The sequence below is a fragment of the Chlorocebus sabaeus genome, chromosome 25 (genome assembly GCF_047675955.1).
Source record: "Chlorocebus sabaeus isolate Y175 chromosome 25, mChlSab1.0.hap1, whole genome shotgun sequence".
Taxonomy (NCBI): domain Eukaryota; kingdom Metazoa; phylum Chordata; class Mammalia; order Primates; family Cercopithecidae; genus Chlorocebus; species Chlorocebus sabaeus.
In genome coordinates, this window is record NC_132928.1 from 52999070 (window position 1) to 53022434 (window position 23365).

At 38.0% G+C, this 23365-nt stretch overlaps 1 protein-coding gene across 1 annotated transcript in view; it reads right to left on the minus strand.

The window, feature by feature from the left end:
- The window catches only part of PAPPA2 (pappalysin 2), a 302229-nt gene that overhangs the window by 93773 nt on the left and 185091 nt on the right, over window positions 1-23365 (minus strand). Inside the window, exons 12-13 of the mRNA XM_037985912.2 lie at window positions 14579-14714; window positions 14144-14360 (exon numbers count right to left, since the gene is read on the minus strand). Of these exons, the coding sequence (XP_037841840.2) occupies window positions 14144-14360; window positions 14579-14714 (353 nt within the window). The remainder of the gene's footprint in view (window positions 1-14143; window positions 14361-14578; window positions 14715-23365) is intronic.

Below are 23365 nucleotides of genomic sequence, written 5' to 3' on the forward strand. Positions count from 1 at the left end.
ATTTGGAGTATTATTATCTTCTGTTCTTTTGCTCTTCCTAACCCGCTGGAGCCTTGCAACACTGATGGCTCATTTGCTTATGGAGAAATCAAGGGCTGAGGAAGGGAATAGACTGTGCTAAAATCATGTGGTGAGACTAAATTATGTAGACAAAAGTGAGAAGCAGGGGTCTGGGCATTGGGTTTGCTGCCACTTCGATCTCCAGACTTCCTCTGCCAGCAGAGCTATGGTTGCACACAAAACCAGACACAGCCTGAGAGTCATTTCAACCAGAGCTTATGGTCAAATCTATCTACAGCATCTGTCTCCTTGGCAGGCTGGCAAAATGACAGAACCTTGGAAATACTGGTTTCCTTTTATTTTCTGTGCTTTCTCCACCAGCTGCCATGAATACAGACTATACCGACAAGGCCAGTCCTGAGCAAAATTGGGAAGTAGGTGACATTTTTAATTCGTCCCTCTTTTCAATACCACTTTTTTTTACTTCTCTTGTTCCCTAAAACTTCTAAATGGCTACCTTAGGTTACATTTCAGCAGGGCCATGGGGCTCATTTTTTGAATTATCAAAATCCATAAGAGAATACTTCTGTTATAAATAGTTGATAAAGACTTAAAACACTTTTATTTCTAGTATATAGTTATTTACTATTTTAAAGAGACCTCTGGAGATTGTAGAGACTTAAAGAAAATAATTCTTAATAATGGAATTTCAGGCACTATGATAAGTCACTAGGGAGGAGTTGTTTTAAAATCAGTCTATTCCTTTGGGGGTGGACCTCAACCCTAAGTCTTCCTAAGCTGGTTTCACCTGTTCCTAGCATTTGATCCAATGCTTTCACTAGTTAGTTCTTAGAACGTATCCCACTAAGAACAATCTCAGACAAAGTAATGTTTCAATAAAGGCTATTCTGGAATTGTCTTAGTCATACTTCATTAAGCCCACCCAAAAGACCATGTCCATGGCCCCTTCATTTTTCCTCTATAACCTCATGAGTCAGGAAAAAACAAAACAAAACAAAAAACAGTTGAAAAGGCTCAAATAGCTCACTGTGCCTCCCAAAGCCGACTTGTCATCTAGCCGGCCATCCATCATCTGCCAGGGGAATCAGAATCCTCTCCAGTGGGTTTTCCTTCTTCCTTCTTATTTTATGGACAAATCATTCTGGGAAAAGGAAGTTGGGCAAGAAAGCAAGGGAGCAATTGAGCAGCTATAATTCTTTCCTTGCTTAAAAGAAACTGTGTAGAAAATAAGAGACTCAATGTTAATTTGTTAAACTGCTTTGAGGAAGCAGATAATCAAATAAGTAGAAAGGCAATACATATTTCATTTCTATAGTGCCTTTCCCAGCAGCAAGAGAGAACATTTCCCGTCACTCAGGAACATTAAAAGGAAACCTGATGATAAAAATAAAAGATGAGGAGTCAAAAAATAAATGCTTTAAAATGAAGTTCCTAAGCCAAAAAAAAAAAAAAAAAGGAGGAGCCTTCACATCTTGAGGCTATCAAAAGGGGTTCTACATAGGACTAAGCAGAGGAAGAAGAAGGCTGGAAAGGTTTGGAACCCAATCCAGGTGGAAGAGGAGGGAAAAGAATTGGCATTTCAAATCTAAGCTCCAAGTAATTGAAACACAATGAGAATCTGTAAAGCAGCAGCTGAGGGTTCCAGGGAAAAATAAAGCATGAAGCAGAATGACAGATAATAGAGATGAAATAATGCTATTCCCAAGACCAGTCTCAGAGACTGATCACAGCAGGGATGGAATGGCCAAGTACTGAGCTGTGCCCTGGCTTCCTCTCCCTGGACTGGGGCTCAGACGTCCTATAAGCTAGCTCCAGCTCAATTTGTAACCTATAGTATAACCAAGAAGAAACATATTCACACTTGAGTCTCTACATCTCCTAAATGAGACAGCCACTTCCTCCCAGAAACGCTCTGGGGACTATTAAAGACATAAAAGTGAAGTTCTACGGAAAAGTTTCGATTCTTTCTACCACATCCCCCCACTTCCTAACTATAATTCCATGTCTACAGTGAATTCTCCATGAACAATAGAGGTTAACACATAAATCACCTGCATCGGACTTAATGAATAAGGATATGTCTTCTCTGCCAGCAGATTCACCTTCTTAAGAATAGCTTTCTAAGGCTAAAGACATCTTTTGTGTCACTAGCACACAGTGCCATTGGCGGGGATCTGAGGAGTCCCGGCAGCCGAAGTAAGTCAACCTGAAGATAGGATTAACATGGCATGTTACCCAAATTCATAAACTGCAAAGGGAAAATCTGGGTCATTTGGATGACTAATTGTTGGTTTTTCTACCAGGATTATTTATTTTCACAGGCCCTGCTTCAGGGAACAGTAACCTGAAGAACAGAGGCTAACAGAGACAATGAAGGTGACTAAATTAGTATTCATGTCACAAATTTGTAGGTCTCTATCTGAGAGTCTGGGGCATTGCAAGCCAAACCAAATACACATTATTCACTGATTACTCATTTTTGAAAATTACTTGATACTTTTCTTTACATAAGCATGGTTAGCAAAGTAAGGCAGGTATGTTAATTATATGTATATGTTCAGGTTTATGATAAATATACAAGAGCTAAAGGCTGGACTCCAAATGATGTCCACAATAACAGCCTATTGGTAAATGTTTTTAATGCAAAAGGTAAATTATCGGTTTAAGGATTTTTGCTTTGCATATAGGACCATATAATAACACAATGTGTGAATTCATTATTTTTCCTTGACTCAGATTTTATAAATTTTATAATAATCCACTTCCACTCAATAAATTGTAAATATATTTTCTCTTCCTCAATTTTCTCAATGATATTTTCCTTTCTCTAGCTTACCATTTTTGTAAGAATGTAGTATATAATACATTTAGTATATCAAATATGTGCTAATTGTTTGTTGTTATTGTTGTCGTTTTGTTTTGTTTTGTTTTGTTTTTGATTTAAACGACACTATATATTGATAAAAATGTTAATTACATCATTAAAATACTTCTAAACATGACTTAAAATACAATGATGTCAAACAGAAATTTTAAATTACAAAACCCACATTACATCTATGGATCATTTAGACATGATTTTTTCTTTTGTTTTAAAATAGGGGATTTTCCATATAGCTCTTATTTGTTGCTTTATAGTTTAATTTTGATGGGGTCGGAGAACATATTTGAATAATTTCAATGCTTTCAAGTTTGTTCACAATTGTTTTATGTCCCAGCTTATTATGTATCAGTTAATACTTTGCTTGTGCTTGAAAAGAATGTGTCTTCTGCTACTGTTAGGAGAGTGTTATCAATGTCAATAAAGTCAAGTTGGTAGTTCACATCTACATTATTCCTGACTGTGTACTTGTTCTACTAATTACTGAAAGAGGAGTGTTGAAAACTCTGATTATATTTGGGAATTGTGTATTTTTCCTTTAATCTCCATCAGTTTTGCTTTATGTATTTTGAAGCTATGCTATTATGTTCATACACACTTAATATTTCTATTTATTCTTGTTAATTTGCCTCCTTTATTACTATAAAATATACATCTTTACCTCTGATAATATCACTTTCTTGTAAATCTACTTTCAATTTTAATAGTCCAAATTTCTTTGAATTAGTGTTTGCATATATATATATCACAATTTTGTATCGTTTTGTTTTGTTTTGATTTTTGAGACGGAGTCCTGCTCTGTCACCCAGGCTGGAGTGCAGTGGTGCAATCTCAGCTCACCACAACCTCCGTGGCCTGGGTTCAAGCAATTCTCTTGCCTCAGTCTCCCAAGTAGCTAGGATTACCAGTGCCCACTACCACGCCAGGCTAATTTAGTATTTTTAGTAGAGATAGGGTTTCACCATGTTGGCCAGGCTGGTCTCAAACTCCTGATCTCAGGTAATCTGCTTGCCTTGGCCTCCCAAGTGCTGGGATTACAGGCGTGAGCCACCACGCCTGGCCAATTGTTTATGTTATCAGTAAGACTTCCAGGCAACAGTAGGCTGTTAATAGTTAGGTTTTGGGGAGGTCAAAAATTATATGCATTTTTTTTTACTGTACAGGGTTGGTACTCTTAATTTACATGTTGTTCAAGAGTACAGGCTTACTTTTATTTAAGTAAATAGAAAAATAAAGATTTATGATGAAAAGAAAAAAGAAAAGAAGGAGAAGAGGAAAAAGATCTGAGGATGCCATTGCTCTTTACAATATTTATGTTTTTCTTAAAAAACGATATATCTTCATATAAAACTAAACATCCTCTTAACCATATGATCCAGCAATCACATTCCTTGGTATTTAATCAAAGACATTTTAAAATTTATGTCTATACAAAAGCCAGCACATGGATATTTATAGCAGCTTTACTCATAAGTGCCAAAACCTGGAAGAAACCAAGATGTCCTTCAATAGGTATATGGATAAATAAACTGTTGTATATTCACACAATGGAATATTATTCAATGATAAAAGGAAATGAGCTATAAAGCTATGAGAAGACATGAAGGAAACTTAAATGCATGTAACAATGTGAAAGAAGCTAATATGAAAACTGTGTAATTCCATGCACTGTGTAATTCCAACTATATGACATTCTGGAAAAGGCAAAATGATGGAGATGGTAAAAATATTAATGGTTGTGAGAAGTTTGGGACAGCAGGGATGTAGGGTATGTTGGTGAACAGGCAGAACACAGAGGATTTTTAGGGCAGTGACAATGCTGTGCATGATACTATAATGATGGATACATATCATTACACATTTTCCCAAATTCATAGAATGCACAACAAACACTAAGAGCGAATTCTAATGCAAACTATAGATTTGATGTGATTATGACATGTCATTGTAGGTTCATCAGTTTTAACAGATGTCTCACTCTGGTGGGGGATGTTGATAGCAGGAGTGGCTAGGCATGGGTGAGGTCAGAGGGTATATGGGAAATCTCTGTAGCTTCCTTTCAATTTTTCTGTGAACCTATAACTGCTCTAAAAGAATAAAGACCTTAAAAATAAAACAACAATGCTCTTTTGAATGGCACAACCACTTAAAAATTTAAATCATTTTAAAAATTAGTTTTATAATTCAATGCATATCGCATTAACCTTTTTCAAGACTGTCTTGCATAAAGTGAAACATATTCACAAACACACACATACACACACACATATATTCATACAGATATATGACCACATTGGTGTATGTGTATGACCACCAATGTGGTCCAATATGCGTATGATCCAGACTGGATCAAAATTGCTAACTCTCAATTATCCATCATTATAAAAATAATCAGAATAAACGTAATCGAAACAGTAACCACAACTTTTTAATTTTTGTATTTTTATATACAGTCATGTGTCACTTAACATTGGGACATGCTCTGAGAAATGTGTCGTTAGGTGATTTGATTGTGCAAATATAGAGTGTACTTACACAGACCTATATGATACAGCCTAGTACACACACAGGCTACATGGTGTAGCCTATTGCTCCTAGGCTACAAACCTGTACACATGTTACTGTACCAAATACTGTAGGCAATTGTAACACAATTATAAGTGTTTGTGTATTTAAACAAATCTAAACATAGGAAAGGTACAGCAAAAAATACTGTATTATAATCTTATGAAATCATCATTATATATACAGTCTTTCACTGAGAAAAATATTGTAATGTGGTACATGACTGTAATCTTATTTTCTAGGAAACACATTAACATTACTGATTAAATTTCATTTTGATGATACTATAAAAATACCAGGTGAGCCATGAAGAAGATGGCTCTGAAGCAGACTAAAGAATAAGGGGAAAAAATCTGGACAGGTATCATTCATAAAACAGATGTGTTTTTTCCTGGATGAAAGAGAGTTGCGAGGACATTCTCTGGTAGAGAACTGCTTGGATAATCCACCTATCAAGAGCTGGGGAATTTCTATGAAAAGACCTTACTCTTGGAATCACTACTTTTCCTTCATGCTTTTTTCCTACAAGCAAGTTATTTGTGTATCCCTTGTGTCCTAAGCTGTCTAGTAAGTTGAAACTACATGGCTATAGCACGTGGCTCTGTCAGGATACGAGACACATGCAGTCAGCTAACTCCAAGGGTACTGCATACATTCGCCTGTCTCAGGCTAAACTATTGTGATGGAAATAATCCCTGCCTTCTGAAATCCCTACCCTTGCATAATCTCCTCAACTTGAGTGTGGGTGGGACCAGTGACATGATGCTAATCAATTGAATACAAAGTTGACAAGCTGTAACACTTGTGATTATGTTACAAAAGATTGTAGTTTACTTGCTGAGAGACTCTTTGTCTTGTTGGCTTTGAAGAAACAAGCTACCATAGGTGAGCTTCCCAATGGAGCAGACTATGTGGCAGGGAAATAAGGGTGGCTTCTGTGCAACATCCAGCAAAAAAAACTGAAGCCCTCAGTGTGACAGTCTTTTGGAACCAAATACCAACAGCCATGTGAACTTGGAAGTGGACCTTCCCCAGTCAAGTCTTCAAATGAGAACACATTCCTGACACCTCATTATAGCCTTACAGATGACCCAGCTAAGCCTTGCCTAGAATCCTGACCCTCAGAAACTGTAAGATTATAAATAAGCATTGTTATAAGCTGCTATATTTATAGTAGTATTATTACACAACATTAAAAAACTAATACACACATAAGCCAGGCTTTCAAAATTATGTTTCTTTTCCTGGATTAGATGTACTTTAATCTCAGAGAGAGTGGAATATGTTTTTTCAGATTTTTTTTTCTTTTCTAAGAAACAAGATTTTTATTTTTTAATTTTTTTTGGTCTGGGCTAGGACCCCAGAGGAGCTGGGTCAAAACTTCTCTTTTTCTATTGACCTCAAATCCTCTGGGTTGTGCCCATAAAATTGCCCTAATCTGAATTAAATATTTCCTACACTTTCCCAAAAGTCCAAAGTATCTTTACAATTTTCCCCTTGGTAACCTACTCCATCAGGTTTCTCCAGCTCGCCTGTATTACTTGGAGCCTGAATTTACAAGTCATCATTTCCTTTAAACCAATATGCCCGTTTACATAAGTAGATGTAAAATACAGCTGTCATTTGATTATTCTAGGTCTAGTTAAACTCTTGTTACCTGAATGAAAATATGGTTTGAGAGAGAGTGGGAGGATTTCTTGAAGAGTAGTAGACATGAGAGTAGATTTCTGAAATAGTTTGCCATTTATATAATAGCTTTCCTTCCTAGAAACAAGTTACTTGGATTCTAGTCTTACTTTTGCTAATCCCAAATAAAGTAAATTTGTGCACTTAAGTCTCAGTTTCCTAAACTGAAAAATTATTCCTGTTCAACTGAGTCGCTTAAATGGTTTCTGAACAACAAATAGTTTATCTCTTTCTATACACCAACACACATGAATACACACATGCAAACAAACACACATACATACACACATATAATGAGAGTGAGAACAAGAGAGAGAAGAAAGAACCCTAGTTTCCACATGGATATTTATTTTAAAAGATTAATATCCTATTCAATTTTATACTGGAACACTTGGCTTTGATAAGTTTTAGTTTAAGGCAAACCTTAGAACCCACTAGGATTTTATATTTATGAGTATCTGTTACTTGTTTTCCATCTCAATCAGAATGTGTATTTATACTGAATAAACTAATAAGGTATTTATACTTTATGTTGGTCTAGGACTTAAGTTCAAAATATTAAAAAAAGAATTTCTAATTAGCTCAAATCTATTCAGAAATTATACTGAAAAATAGTATTCGCTTGTAGTCCCAGCTACTTGGGAGGCTGAGGTAGGAGAATGGTGTGAACCCGGGAGGTGGAGCTTGCAGTGAACTGAGATCGCGCCATTGCACTCTAGCCTGGGTGACAGAGTGATGCTCTGTCTCTAAAAAAAAGAAAAAGAAAAAGAAAAATAGTATTGAAGCCAGGAAAGAACACCTGTGTGGAACACAAAAGACACAGAGAAAAGGGGTTTCTTCTTGGTTATTTGACAAGAATTTCTCTGCTGGTTTTCAACTTACTGCCTCTCAGTTCCAAGTCCACCCTTCATTGCTCTGCTTTATGATACTACAGCTGGACCATGAAAACATTTCTCTTTACCAGCTAGCATGTCACTTTTTTCTTCAGTAGATGGCACTGGAGAGACATTGCAGGATGAAGAGGCTTGCCTTCATTCCTATGTGCTTTCCTCTCCTTGCTTCTCCAGCCACGTGTGGGACAACCAGTGGTGCTCACCACCTAGTGAGTTTCAGGGATACTCCACATGTCCCAGCAAGTCTTACCAGCATCTTAGCTGGCTTCTCAACAAGTCTCAGTGGCACCCCGTGGATGTCTCCCATCAAGTTTCATTAGTGCCCAGTGGGGAGACTCCCAGAAAGTTCCAGCAGCACCACAGTGACAGCTTTCCAGCAAGTCCCAATTGTGTTCCAGAGCCAGCTTCTTCATGAGCTTTTACCTGCACCCCAGTGAGCATTTACTGACTACCAGCCCCATTCCATTCTGTAGAACCTCCACAACTTCTCTGCCACACAACGTGCCACAGCCCCACCTCTTCCAATGAGATCTGAACCTCAGCTTTGGGTTGGCGGCCTCTTCCATATTTGTTCCTTTCTTGGATACTCTTCTGTCACTCCTAAAAGTAATGGTTGCTGCCTTTATCAATCATTCTTTTATTCGTTAGAGTTCTCCCTACCCTTTAGTAGTTAATTTCATTACTGGTTAATAATTACTTTTATGAAACTTCTCTATTTTAATTACTGTGTCCTGATTGGATCCCAACTGAGATGGAATGGTACTGGGGTTAATACTAGAAGATAGATTCACAAGGATGGGATTTGGGGACAAGTTTGATTGTGCGTTTGGTCTTGAGTACAATGCTGAGTCCCTTACCATTGGAATATGGGATGCTAGTAATCCACGGCATTCAGCAGCATCACAATTTCTCAAGCTGCCACGTTTGGTTGATTGTGATGAAGAGCCAACTGAAAAAACGTCTGCTGTATTTGACTGTAGGTGTGCTGCACACCACTGGCCAAGCATGTCACAGCAACAAAAGAGAAGAAATTACACCAGAAACAGCAGAGAAAACCCCTCCTCTGGCATTGTCTCTCTAGCACCCTCTACTGATGATGCGTAACATGATGCCAGTTGGCAAAGGATAAATAGTGATAAAAATCCAGCTCTACTATTACAGTATAGGTGATGAGGTTGGATTTGGAACCAAGAGGAAATGAACAAATTTACTGATAACTAGCACACCTGATTGGCAAAAAATAAAGATGGGGAATACTGTGAAAATTGCCCCAGGTGGTACTCCAACCTGGTGTTAGAAGGTGCTACAAATCTCACATGTATTATTTTCAGTTAATCTCACAAGAATACTATAAGGTAATTTCTCTTTGCTTCCCATTTAGATACCAACAATATAGAAAAATATGAAAATTATTTTCAATACCAAAAACCAAGACTGGCAACCAAAATCTGTAAGGATTTTCTCTTGATTGAAAAATATATTGGAGTTAAATTGAGAAACAGCTTTGGAAACCAAACCATGTACTTTTTATTTCCTGAAAAGGAGAGAATAAGTAATGAATCCATACTAAAAGAAAAAACAGGTCATTCTTTCTTCATTTCCTGGCCCCTGTAAAGACCAGAAAACTGGGCCCTGTTTTGCATGGGTCAGAGATCTGTTCTCCAGCCATTATTCCTATCAGTACTGCCTTTTCTTTACTCATTTCAAGACTTCAGGTTAGGAAGTATAAAAGTCTTAGTGAGCTGGGGTAGGGCGTGGAACCAGTGGCAAAAGCCGTTATATATTGGGAGATAAACGTCCTAAAGGTAAAATGCTACTGAGTCCTAAAGAATCCTAGAAGCTTGAGGATCATGGGATACACTTTTGGAATAAAATCTTGGAGTAGCTGGACATGGCAAAATCTGAATGTCTTTGTGAACAGTGCAGTGAAGCTATGTGCCTGGGGCTCACTGGCAGCAAAGACAGAGAAAGGTTAAAAATAAAAGAAAGACAAATATTTATCAAACAAATACAAACAAAAGGAAGGCAAGGATAGAAATTTTAATTCCAGAAAGAGTAGAATACAAAGACACAAGCATTTAAAGGGGTAAAAGGATTGGCAAGATGTATGATCCTAATAAAGATAAAAGGCTCACAAAAAAATTATATATTTAACTATCTAACATAAAATTATATAAATCAAAAACAGTTTGGAATACAAGGGAAAAATGAAAGAAGCACAATTGCATAAAAGGTTGACACCATATTCTCAACCAGTTAAACAGGGAAATCTACGCAGATTGAAGAAAAAGTGTAAATTCTGTAAAGAGATGAGTAGAGTAGTCAAAAGTCTCAATTATTGTCATCAATCCATGTCCTGGAAATGTTTCTATATCTTTTGAAGATTCAGCACTCAGAGATCTTATGGATATATTATCAGGTAAGTCACAGAAATTACAATCATTTTTTTTCATTGTATCCATTGGATTGGAAGAACAAAATTCGATAGGAGAAACCACATGCCCATCAGCAATTCTAGCCTACTGGTAAACTCTTCTATCTTGACCTTGTAAATTTCCAAAGTAGAAAGAGTCCTGTTTGTCTGTAAACGAATTCACTCACTTAGGTATGTTAACATAATGGTGTCTGGATTATATTTCAGACACACTGCAAATCCCATTACGTTAATAAAATACATGGTTTCCACTTCCCAAAGCCATCAACACAATCCTGGGATGGTTGGAGGTTTGCCTGCTCCTGATACTGTGGCAAGTTGTGCAGAACCTATCCCTAAAGTGGCTAGAGCTGGAAACAATTGGAGGGTAAGAATGAATTGAGCTCTTCTTGAGCACTGGTAGCCAAAATCAGGAAAACTAAACTTGGTTTTCAAGACTAAGGGGTTCATGATCAGTAGAATAAGCCCAAAGGGTCATATACTGGGTAGTCATCATAACAGAATGGGAAACAAGACTGAGACAGAACAAAGTTAAGGGAGCCAGGGAATGAAGAATAACCTGTTTCCCTCTCCTCTTTTAGTATGGCTCTATTCTTTAAATGCTTTTTTCTTTCCAGAAAATAAAAAGTGTATGCTTTGATTTCCAATTATATTTCTCAATTTAACCCCAATACATTTGTAATCAGGAGGAAATCCTCCCAGATTCTGGCTGCCAGCCTTGCTTTTTCATATTGATAAGAGTTTTCGTATTCTTCTGTGTTGTTAGTAGTTAAGTGGGAAGCAAGGAGAAATTACTTTGTCCAAGACAAAGATCATGATGAACATCACTGGAGAGGCAGACTTAGGTTTCCTGGCTTTCATCTGAGATTCTGTGGGCCAATCAGGTTGATTTTAAAGTGTAGTGTTGCAGGAGGGATGGGCCACTGGTCAGTAATGTTTAAATACAAAATGGAAAACACATCTTCTACTGGCAGGCATCTGTCAGCTCTCCCCTGCCCATGTAAGTATCAGTGGAATTCAGGTCATAAGGGGTAAGAAGGAGGTAGCCAGGAATCCCTCTCACTGCCCAGAATTTGAGGGTTTTATATTGTGGTACATCTACATATACAACCGTGATCGATACAGGCTGCAAAAACACTTTGACTCTTTGAGAATACATAGGGATTTAGGTTTCAGATATCTTCACAATTAAAGTATATGAGATTTACTAGGCTCCCTGTATATCAAAATTTACTACATTGCACTGATTTGCTGGCTGACAAGGAAAAGTCAATTTGCATGGCTCCTGTCAGTCACATGTGGTTTGGAAATGCTTATGCATTCCAGATACACAGTGTAAACTGGAGAATCATATCCTATTTCTCCTGGTTTGCATGCATGCATATAAAACTTGTTTTTCCCACAGTGCCACATGAGAAGAAGTAAAGAACTAGCAGCAGTAATTACAATTAATCAACTTCTTTGTTGAAACTTCACAGCTATGATTGTAAGGGGAATTCTTGTTCCTCTTGTCTAGAAAGGCTGTAACTTCTACTTTTTTGTTTTTCTTGTTCAGTTCTGTTCCATGGAGTATTTAGAGATAAAGTTGGCAACTGTCATCCAAAACAGTTTCTCATACCTACTATGTGCTAGGCCCTCTGTAGGTATTCAGAGATACTGAGCAGAATTATCCACTACAGGAAGCTCAGAGTTTAATGAGAAAGAACAACAAGTAAATAAATAGTTACCACCTAATGTGACAGCTGATTTTGCAGAGTTTGCATCATGCAGTATGTCCTATGGGAACAGTGAGGAAGTTTGCCAAAACTTCACAGAAGGTGAATCTTGATGGTAGAGTATGAGTTAAGTGAAGAAGGATTAGAAGGCAGTCAAGAAAGTAGGAAAGGAACATTATGTGCAAAGCTCACCGAGAACACATGTTTCAGGGACCTGAAAGAAATGCTGTATGGCTTAAGGCCAGAGGTAGAGTCAGTAGAGAATATAATTTGAAAATATATGAAAGAGAGAGGCCATAATTCTAATAAATGTTATTTTAATAGTCTACATTCTTGTGTTAATATTTGGAGGCATTTGTTCACTAAGAAAGAAGACTTTAAAGTTGCAGATGAACTAGTTAACCTTATGATATTCAATACCCCTTACTGTTTATCCCTTTCTAACACTTAGAACAATACCTGGCTTATAGTTAATGCTTAGTTAACATAAACTATTATTACTGGCCCCCAGAGATTCATGCCCCTATGCCAACCCCTCCCCTTGGGTATGGACTGAATTTACTGACTCACTTCTAAGGAATAGAAAATGCCAGAAGTAATGGACTGTCACTTCCAATATTATGTTATGAAAAGACTGTGGCTTCCTTCTTGGGCAGTCTCTCATGTGTTCACCGTCTTTGGCTCTCTTTCTGTCTTGGATCACTGGCTGCCATGTCACAAGGACACTCAGATAGTTGTGGAGAGTCCTGCTTGGCAAGGAATTGAGCCACTTCTGTGTGAGCATGCTCACTGCCAACACCTATGAGTGAGCTTGGATGCGGATCTTCTGAGGCCTGATAGTAGCCACAGGAGTGAGCTTGGAAGTGAATTCTCCAGCTCTGCTTGAGGTTTGAGGTAACTACAGCCTTGGCCAACAGCCTGACTACAACCTCATAAGAGATCTTAAGCCAGAGATACCCGGCTGAGCTGTATCCAGATTCCTCAACCACAGAAACTGTGAGATAATGTTTATTGTGTTCAGCCATTGACTTTTAGTATAACTTGCTACACAGCAATAGATAACTAACATACTATACTAGTACTCTCTACTGCCCATCCCTGTGAGGTCTGAGTGTCTGGGATACCTTGAATGAGCTTTGTGGCACCAGAATTTCTTTTTGGTGATGGAGTACTTCTCGGAACCCCAGCTTTTGTCACTAGGATCATAATCACCTAGTAACTAGTAAGTGATCTCACCTCCTTCGCTGAGGAATGAACCCTGTCACCTGTAGTCTCACTCAATTGATTAGACCATGTATAGAATGATTCTAGCCGAAATGCAGAACAGATTGTTGTATTTGGGAGGCTCCTTCCCCTAACGTTGGGCACACCAACACTGTGAGTACAATCCCTCCAATAGCTGCTGCTGAGATGCCAGTGAACCTCATAGCCACATCTGTCTAGACGATGACAATCACAGACATCCACAGAAAGACATATGTAGCTAATGCATTTCCTATTTCCACATATAATTCTAAATGATTATATGACACGCCCTAGCAAGTAATTGTTAAACTTGCTATATACACTGTCCAGGTAGAAATAAGTGGAAAAATATACATTGCTTAGGGAACATTGAGTTTTTGGCAGAGAATTTTTGGCAGTTTATATAACAATGTTGATTTGAAGTTGGTGGTTTTATATGTAAAAAAGATGTTAAGACCTTGTAAAGACATTAAATATTTACATAAAAATTGTGGTCAGCAAAGGAAAGAAGAACAAAATATAAAACCCAAGTGTGCCTTCCACAGATTATTCTTTCCTTGCTTCCTATGTCTTTTTAGTAGTTCCTAAATTCATTTTTCAGTTAGTGATTGAGCAAACACTCTATACATAACACTATGTAAATGTGAGCCATTCATTATAGCCACAAGAAAAGGAAACAAAAGAAAGAAAGGGAACTTTGTACCTCTGTCCCTGATGATTCTGCCCCTCGTCCTCTGAGATGCAGTTACTGGGAGCCGAAAGACCAATGTGGGAGAATGTCCTTAGAGCCACAGCTGAGATGCCGACCCGTGGGGATGAGAAATTCAGCAGCACTGAGGTGGTATGGTGGAAAAGGATATTCTGGTGATGGGTCACATTGATAATCAGTGGGTTATGCTGGCATGACAGTCCATAGGTTCCTGAAGATAAATGGAGATGAATCATATTTTCAGCCATTGTTAGTACCATGTTTCCATATCTTGTATTCATTTTATCCTCTTAATAGGTACATGATGCCAAAACCTAGATGTATGATGTAGGCGAGATCCCAGACAACATAAAAGACAGACATCAAGCTGACTTCTGGGTCTACCGGGTTGTCCTCCAGTGGCCCTAAAGGGATATTTGTCAGACTCACCAAGAGAGTGGTTGCTTCCACGGACATCGGTCAGGTAGAGAGTCACTGTTGGCTGCCGATGCTCTCCAGGAACTAGGCCATCAGTTGTCAAAAAAATAAAAATTGCTCTGGCCACTCCTGGTCTATTGAAACACACCTAAGCATAAGCACATTTACGTATGAGTCATTATTTTCATTGAGCTATCAAGACACGTGCCATACCATTTTTATTCTTCTCGGAGAGCTCACCATTTATAAAGTAAGAGCTTCCTTTTTTTTTCACAAATGGTAAAAATATGGAGTAGACACAGAAAGGTATTCAAGGTTGTATCAAACATCAAGATCACATGGAAAAATAATTTTCAGATGCTGAACATCTTATCTTTTTCTGAGACTGATACCTCAACTGTTTTTTTTTTCACTTGAACCTGTCTTTCTTTAAATTTCTCAAAACAATCATTTAAAGAAACCATTGCCAGAGACAATAAAATCACTGCATAGCCAGTGCCATAAGTACCTCCTTATTGCCAAAGTGAAAGCAGTAGAGAATCATCAAACTAGCATCTTGCTCTAAACTGCTCCAAGTTCTGAACTGCCATATCTAGTTATCTTTCCTCATCTTCCTATCTCTCCCCCAAATTTGTATCAGAACCTCTCACATAGCTTGTGAACTCTGACATGGTAGAGATGCTGTTGCGGAGTCTCTTGCTTCTGAAATTAGAATCTGCCCAACCGTTTATCCTTATGTATCTTCTGGGTGCACCAAGCATGTATATCCAGTCCCTGGCCAGGAAAATGAGCCAACAATGGGACACAGGAAAATTCATGTATTAATCAGGTATGTCCCTAGATGGTTAGGGTGATTAACACTAAAACAGGCTTTCAGAGTGAGCTATGGAAGTGTTGTCCTTAGAAATCCTTTGATAGATAAAGAAAAACATCTTAGAGATGTTGGATAATGAAGAGCAGATTCTTGCTACTGCTGAGAGTCTAGTGTTCATCTTCCACACTGGACTTATTTGATACGGTAATTATACTTTCATTTTATTTCCCATAGCTGAATATTTCTCTTAATTTCCATTGAGAATAAATCCCAACTGTTCCTGGTGTTATATGGGTGTTGTATGATCAGAATCTGGAACTGAACCTTGCAAAATTCTACGTGCCTTTCTCTAGCTTTTTATCAGGTTCTAAGAGTGATGAAGCTCCAGGAAAATTGTTCCCAGTGTAAAAGCAGGGTACAACATCTAATGACAGGGCCTTCCTCTAAAAGTGGGGAGCAGGAGAGTAAAACATGTTTTTCATTTTAACAATAATTCTTTCTTGTCCACAGACTGATTTTTCCTGAGCCTTGGCAATGTGTTTACAGTGTTCATTTGCACTGCTGGCTTAATTAGGATTATTTTATGATTTTCAGTGGTCAAAGCAGCACAACTCTCCCTTCTTCCTCTTCTTCTTTGAGGGAAAGACCAGCCACACACTCTCTTTTCACAGTGTCTTTTCCCCCTTTTTTATTTCTCCTCTTTGAAGTAACAAATATTTCTTCATAACTTAAGAAACATCCAGACCCAAGGTTATGCTTGCCATATGAAGTCTTTTGTCCCTGTCTGGATGAGGGCTAGACATGAAACACACCCTAAGGTAACCAAGAGCCCAACTCAATGCCCTCAGCTCCAGCAGCAAATGACATCAAAGCTCCCTGGGAATTCCCACAACCTCTTCCTTTTCATACACCACAAAAGAGATCTGAGTACTGGAAGAAAGTTCTGTGTCATTTTCTGAGCCAGGAACAGAATCCAAACAAGTACCCGGTGACTTTACCCCATTAGGTCTCAGGCATGAAGAGTAGGGTGGTTTCAACAAGGAGGAAGCCCAGCCTTCCCACCTTCTGTTGGATCCCAAAATAGGTCTCACCCACCTGAAACTAGTTAATAAAGGTAGGTCTTATGGTGTGAGTTTCTGCGTTTTGAAAGTCCTGCCTAGGGCCGGGCGCGGTGGCTCAAGCCTGTAATCCCAGCACTTTGGGAGGCCGAGGTGGGCGGATCACGAGATCAGGAGATCGAGACCATCCTGGCTAACACAGTGAAACCCCGTCTCTACTAAAAAATACAAAAAACTAGCCGGGCGAGGTGGCCGGCGCCTGTAGTCCCAGCTACTTGGGAGGCTGAGGCAGGAGAATGGCGTAAACCCGGGAGGGGGAGCTTGCAGTGAGCTGAGATCTGGCCACTGCACTCCAGCCTGGGTGACAGAGCGAGACTCCGTCTCAAAAAAAAAAAAAATAAAGTCCTGCCTAAATCTCCAACCTATTTTTCATCTCCTAGCAATATGCCTCCTTGCTCCATGGGTCTTTGAATATAAAATCACTTTGCCTGTTCCTGGTGGCAGTGTCTGTGCCATGATTTGTGGGAAGAAGCTATGCCAGGAGTTCCAGGCCATGGCTTAAGTAGGAAAACTCCAGGTGAGGCTTACAAAGGAGACACAGGCAGAGAGGAGTCTTAGGCTACACAAAGCAAACAGAGACAAGTGTTTGATCAAGTTATGGAATGCTGAGTCTTGGGCATTTCCTTTCACAGGGACACAGAAAGGTAACCAAGTGTCATTCACTCGGACCCCATGTATGTTCACAACAGCAATGAGCACAAGAAAGTGTGAACTCTCATACAGCTACTGGATCTTCAAAAATAGAAACCAGCATGAATCTGCATATACATGTATAATAAATTCAAGCAGAGGCAAAAGGAACCAAGTAAATTCACAGTTCTAGAGAGAGAGTAAGCCAGGCAGAAACCCTGGGTTCAATTCTTGGATTGATCTTTATTTGCTGGTAAATCTGAGCAATATATCTCTCTTCTCTGAGCCTAGGGTTTCTCTGTTCTGCAACTAAGAAATAGAGATGTTACTGATAGCTTGACTATGAATATTAAATGAAATCAGGTAAAAATACATAGAATGGTGACTATTATTTAGTAAGAATTCAGTGTTCAATAACTTGTATTTAAAAAAAAATTTAGCCTATTTACAATGTAGGAAAAAGGTGAAAAAAATTTTTAATTAAACATATATTTGTATGTTTAATATATAGGGAATTGTGATTTTCTGAAATGTATAGCCTAAAAAATTTCATATATGCTATTTTCAATTGATACTTGTAGAAATGTGAACTGGTATTTCAAGATCTAATTCCATGGAAATCAATATTGTAGGCCCTTGGTATAGAATATGTCTCTACTTTATAAATTGAGTCTATGAAAAATAAATTATACTTTAAAAATACATATATAACTTTTCTTACAGGCTTTTCAGAAATTTAGTTTAAAACGTATTTGTTAAAAATCTACTTTTACTGTACATAGAGACACAGAAACTTCTAGAATTCGCACTGTAAATAGAAATCTAAAAGTGTATTCATTATTTAAATATATTTTTTAAGTTGCTCTTTCTACAACCAAGTAACAAATATGTATATGTGACTTTAATTTAAATATAAATATATTTACATATAAGATATTTATTTAGAAATATATAAATATATTTTTTAACATATATAAATACATATAAATATTTACATATATATTTGTGACTTGGTTGTGGAAAGAGCAACCTTAAAAATACATTTAAATGAGTAATACATACATATATATAGAATACATTTTATATGGAAATATAAGGAATTGTACAAAAGAAATACATTATATATATATATAAAGAGAGTCCAGACTATTTTTACTTTATTAGAGACAAATAATGAATTTTATGCTCCTAGACATGAAAGACAAGCAGAAACATCAGGAAGACACTTTGACAGTAGGAAGCTCTGCTGTACACCTGTGTCACCTTTGCCACTGCAAGTATGACACTCCTCTGATCACTCCAAATGCATGCTTGTGAACAGCTGTCCTCTTCATGACAAAGCTCTCCTGAAAGACCTCTCAGGGGCTACTCAGATCTGAGATGTGCATCACTGATGCCCCATAAGAAAAAAATCAAAGTGCTAGAAAGTCAAAAGAATTATTAGCTATATCTAACATTTTATTATTTGTTTTAACAAAGAGATTAAATTCGTAGATTACATGTACAATGTAAAATTAATTTAAGCATGTCTCTTACAAGGAAGAAAAACTTTAGCTAGGTATCAGCTAGGAGACAAGTCCCATTAGAAAAGCAAGTGATTCTCAGGTCTGAGAACTGGTATGATAGAGGGATTGCTAGTGAAATTAGCTCAGTAAATTCATTACAAAATATTTTGAAACAAAGAGAACATGTACAAAGGATAGATAGATTGATTGATTGATGGATGAGAGATAGATGATAGATAGATAGATAGATAGATAGATAGATAGATAGATAGATAGATAGATTCTGAGAGATGGGGAAAGCCAGTCTCACACACTCAGCTGATTTTTCATCCAAAGGCTGCATGTTAACTACACAATCTAACCATTGGTCACTGGTGAGGGGTAAGATCGAAAGAAAGTGTCTCTGATGCAGAACTGCTTGGGCTTAAGAAATTCCCCTTCAATCTGCCTGCTGGGCGCAGACACACTCAATATGCTCCCAAGCCAAGCATTTCAACTTCCAGGTCATCCTTTGTGGTGCTCACTGGATAGCAGATTCTGAAACTACACCACAAACTTGAAAAGAATCTTCTCTGAGGTTTTAAAATGCTTTTGGTTACTGGGTTGTTGTTTTTTTTTCCTGTGCCTTTTCATTTTCACTCATCTATGGCACTTCCTGATTCCACAGGGAAACAGAAGACCTTAGACCAGGAGAAAGTAGGCAGGTATCACCTTCTGTTTGTATAGAACTTCACAGTTTGTCAAGCCTGATTACAGGCTCTGCTGGTGGGTCCACTGCACTCATTGTGATTTTACTCCGTTTTGATATTTTTGAACAACAGTAGCCTCAAGATATAAAGGATATGTTATACAAGAGGAAACTAGGATTATGAAAGCTTAAGTGACTTTCCCTGGGTAAATGCTAGAGAGGAGGGAACTTGGTTTTTCCCACTTTAAGCTCTGTATTCTGTTGACTGAACCAATGTTCTTAGTTTGGGGTAAGCAGGGAACCATAGATTAGAAAACTTACTGATGTTTGTGCCTTTACCCCCCACCAGAAATAAAGTCACATAATCTCTTAGTCATAAAAGCTTTACACAATTTTAAGAGTGCTGAGAGACACTTTTAAAAGCCATTCATGGTCCAATTAGAGGTTGAAAGAAATCAGATTAAGAATGTTTGCACTGTTGATTTTTTTTTTAGGTGAAGAATTATCAAATATTGGCATAATACTTTTTTATAGGTGAAGAATTATCAAATATTGGCAATTTCTTCTGGTTCAATCTAATACTATTGCTATCTGTGTGGACTTCTGAAATTTTGTCAAGGAAGAGTTTAACAATCAAAGTTTCAAGGGATCGTACCTGAAATCCAAATCTACAAATGTAGATGTAATCTACAAGGGATTGTACCTGAAATCCAGATCTACAAATGTACAATGTAAAATTAATTTAAGCATGTCTCTTACAAGGATGGATGAATGGGTGTATAAGGCAATGAGCTTCCATGGTTATCTACATGATTGGAGATGTGGGTCAAAATTAGTAGGTGTGGTTGGAGCCTGTTTTTACTTTCTTCTGATGTTTCAGCCCCTGCCTACCTTGGTATGGCCAAAACCCAGCTGATTTCTTGTGTTATTCTTTCATAGTATAAGAGAAGCTACAAACACATCATGAGTTTGTGTGTGTGTGTGTGTGTTTACAGAAGGGTGAGATCAACCCATAATATTTCAAAATGAAGGGGGAACCACTATAATCCCACCCCAACTAGGGGTAGACATTCAACAATGTATGATTTGTCAAGTCCATGAAAGGGGGTTAGATCAGAATCAGATGGCTGGCTCAATTCTTTCTGAGAGCATGTCCTCAAACTGTGATTTTAGACATCAAGGCTAAGTCTGCAGAGATTCTGTGTTAGAAGAGCTTATAGAACTTGGAAGGAGTGTCAGAAAGAGACAAAGTCAAATTTGTATTGAGTACTGTGATGTGTCCTCTGCATCCCCTTTTTTATGACTCTGGCATTCAGCTCATTGGAAAGAATCTTTCCAGAAACTGCCCTCAGAGGGGGAAGAAACCTCCCTACACAAGGCCATGTCATTTTCCTGGAGTGGTGGTGGAGTGACAGGCAATGTCCAATGACCTTTTGGTTGGGGTGAGTGGTATACAGAGTGGGACAACTCTGAAGGGCCATCCCAGCTCTCTGTGGGATGCTGACACCTGCGGGGGGCTGTTTCAGTTCCCCTCCTTCCTCTGTCCAATGCTGGTTCTCTCACTCCTTCACAGATGTTGCTCTGAGTCAGATTCTCAATAAACTATCTGCCCGCAAATCCTCCTCTCAGAGTCTGAATCCTGGGGAAACCCTATTTAAGACAAAGCCTGAAATTGAGAAAAGGTGTTATGGAACATAGCTGGAAAGGATTCTTTTGGGAACAAGAAAGCATAAATGAAGACAGGCATGAGAGCGTTCCCCAGCTGGGTAGGATTCTATCCTGGATAAAAAAGCATTGCTATCCCAATTATTCATAAGTCTGTGAAGTTGCCATGTCTGGGACTGGAAAAAGCTTTCATGTAAAAATCAGTAAAAAGATTAGTAACAATGAAACAGGAAGGAAGGAAATGAGTGCTTTATCCTCAGAATAAACTATTCACCCACTGAGAAATGGAGCTTCTCTGTCAGTGCACTCAGTTAGTTTTTGATGGAAATGAGAATCACATACACACAGTCATCTGTGCTTTTGCAGGATTCCCACAAAATGCAGGGATCCACATAGGTTCATTTTCCAAACAACAGAAGATTTTCTTTTGAAGCACAAGACCATTTTAGAAATTTCGGTCATAGATATAGCAATAATTTAAATGCACCTTAGACAATTTTCTGCCTCCTTAAGCAGAGAATCCTGAAATTCAGCAGTCCCTAACCTTTTTAGCTCAAGGGACCTGTTTTATGGAAGACAATTATTTCCACAGATGGAGATGGAGGGAATGGAGGAGGATGGTTTCAGGATGAAACTGTTCCATCTCGGATCATCAGGCATCAGATTCTCATAAGGAGCCCACAACCCAGATCCCTCGCACGTGCAGTTCACAATAAGGTGTGCTCTCCTAGGAGCATCTAATACAACTGATCTGACAAGAGGTGGAGCTCGTGGGGGCAATATTCTTTCACCCAATTCTCACCTCTTTCCGTGTGGCCACGTTCCCAACAGGCCATGGGCCAGTACTGCTCCATGGCCTGAGGGTTGGGAATCCCTGCTATACTTAACTGAATTTTCACTTGATGAATTGGAGACAATTTCAAATCATTTTGAACATCAATTATCTTACTAAATGCTAAGGTAACAGTCCTCTGAAGCAGTGCTCCTCAAACTTTAATATGCATACAAATCACCTGAGGATCTTGTGAAAATGCAGATTATGAGTTCCTAGAGCTGAGATCCTGCATTTCTGACTAGTTTTCTGGTGATGCCAATATTTCTGCATGCCAACCACATTTTGAGTAACAAGGCTTTAAAGTTATTTAATAGATATAATTATCTTTGCCTTTAGCACTTAGTAGTCTAAGATTGTAATACTTTCATTCATCATATTTGCTTATTATCTTCTTTTATAAACTCACCATCAAGCTTAAACTTAAATGCAGATCCAAAAGAAATCATCTAATCCAAACGTATCATTTGAAACAAATTTGAATAGAAAACTGATGCCCAGAGAGGTAATATGATTTTTATAAGGTCACTTAACTGGTTAATGATAAAAACAAGGCTTATATTACTGGTCTTCTGAGTGTATCTTTTCTCCCAGTTTCTAAATCCCCTACAAATTTGTTGTTCCTTTTCTAAAACAGACTGAAAATTCACATAACAAATATTCTTAGAATTCAATGTAAACAGCTCTAACAAAGGGTCTTGTCAACTTTCCTATGAGCACAGTCAAATAATCCAAAGTAGTATTATTTGGACTTGGTGCCATTTGTACATGGGCTTTTTCTTATTTTGCTAAATTATGATATCTGGACAGTTTCCTGGATGGTTGAAGTTATCTAGGAATAACTGATTAGCATCTGACTAATTAAATTTTTAAAATTATAAACTATTTTGCCAGATTTAGCCAAAACAAACAAAAACACTCGATGGGCACTTGAATTTGATCATCTGATAAGCAATGAGGTTTAAATATGCCCAAATATTGCATGGAGATAACTATACTAAAAAAAAATTCACTGTTTATCTAAAGTTTAAATTTAAATGGTTGCTCTATTTTTTTCTGCAACCCAAAGTTGAAAAGATATAAGAATGTACAATAAACTTGATTGTGGTAATCATTTCACAATGTGTGTGTGTGTGTAAAAATATCACATTGTGCAGGGCTCACGTCTGTAATCTCAGCACTTTAGGAGGCTGAGGTGGGCAGATCATTTGAGGTCAGAAGTTCGAGACCAGTCTGGCCAACATGGTGAAACCCCGTCTCTACTAAAAATACAAACAAACAAAAAAATTAGCTGGGCATGGTGGTGCACACCTGTAATCCCAGCTACTCAGGAGACTGAGAAAAGAGAACCGCTTTTCTCTTTTTTTGAACCCAGGAGATGGGGGTTGCAGTGAGCCAACATTACACCACTGCACTCCAACCTGGGCAACGAAGTGGTACATTTACAGTGTACAATGTGTGTGTGTGTGTGTGGGGGGGGGTTGGTCAGTTATAAGAAAATAAAAAATGAAACACATCAATTTAAAAAAATCACAATTAGGAAAACA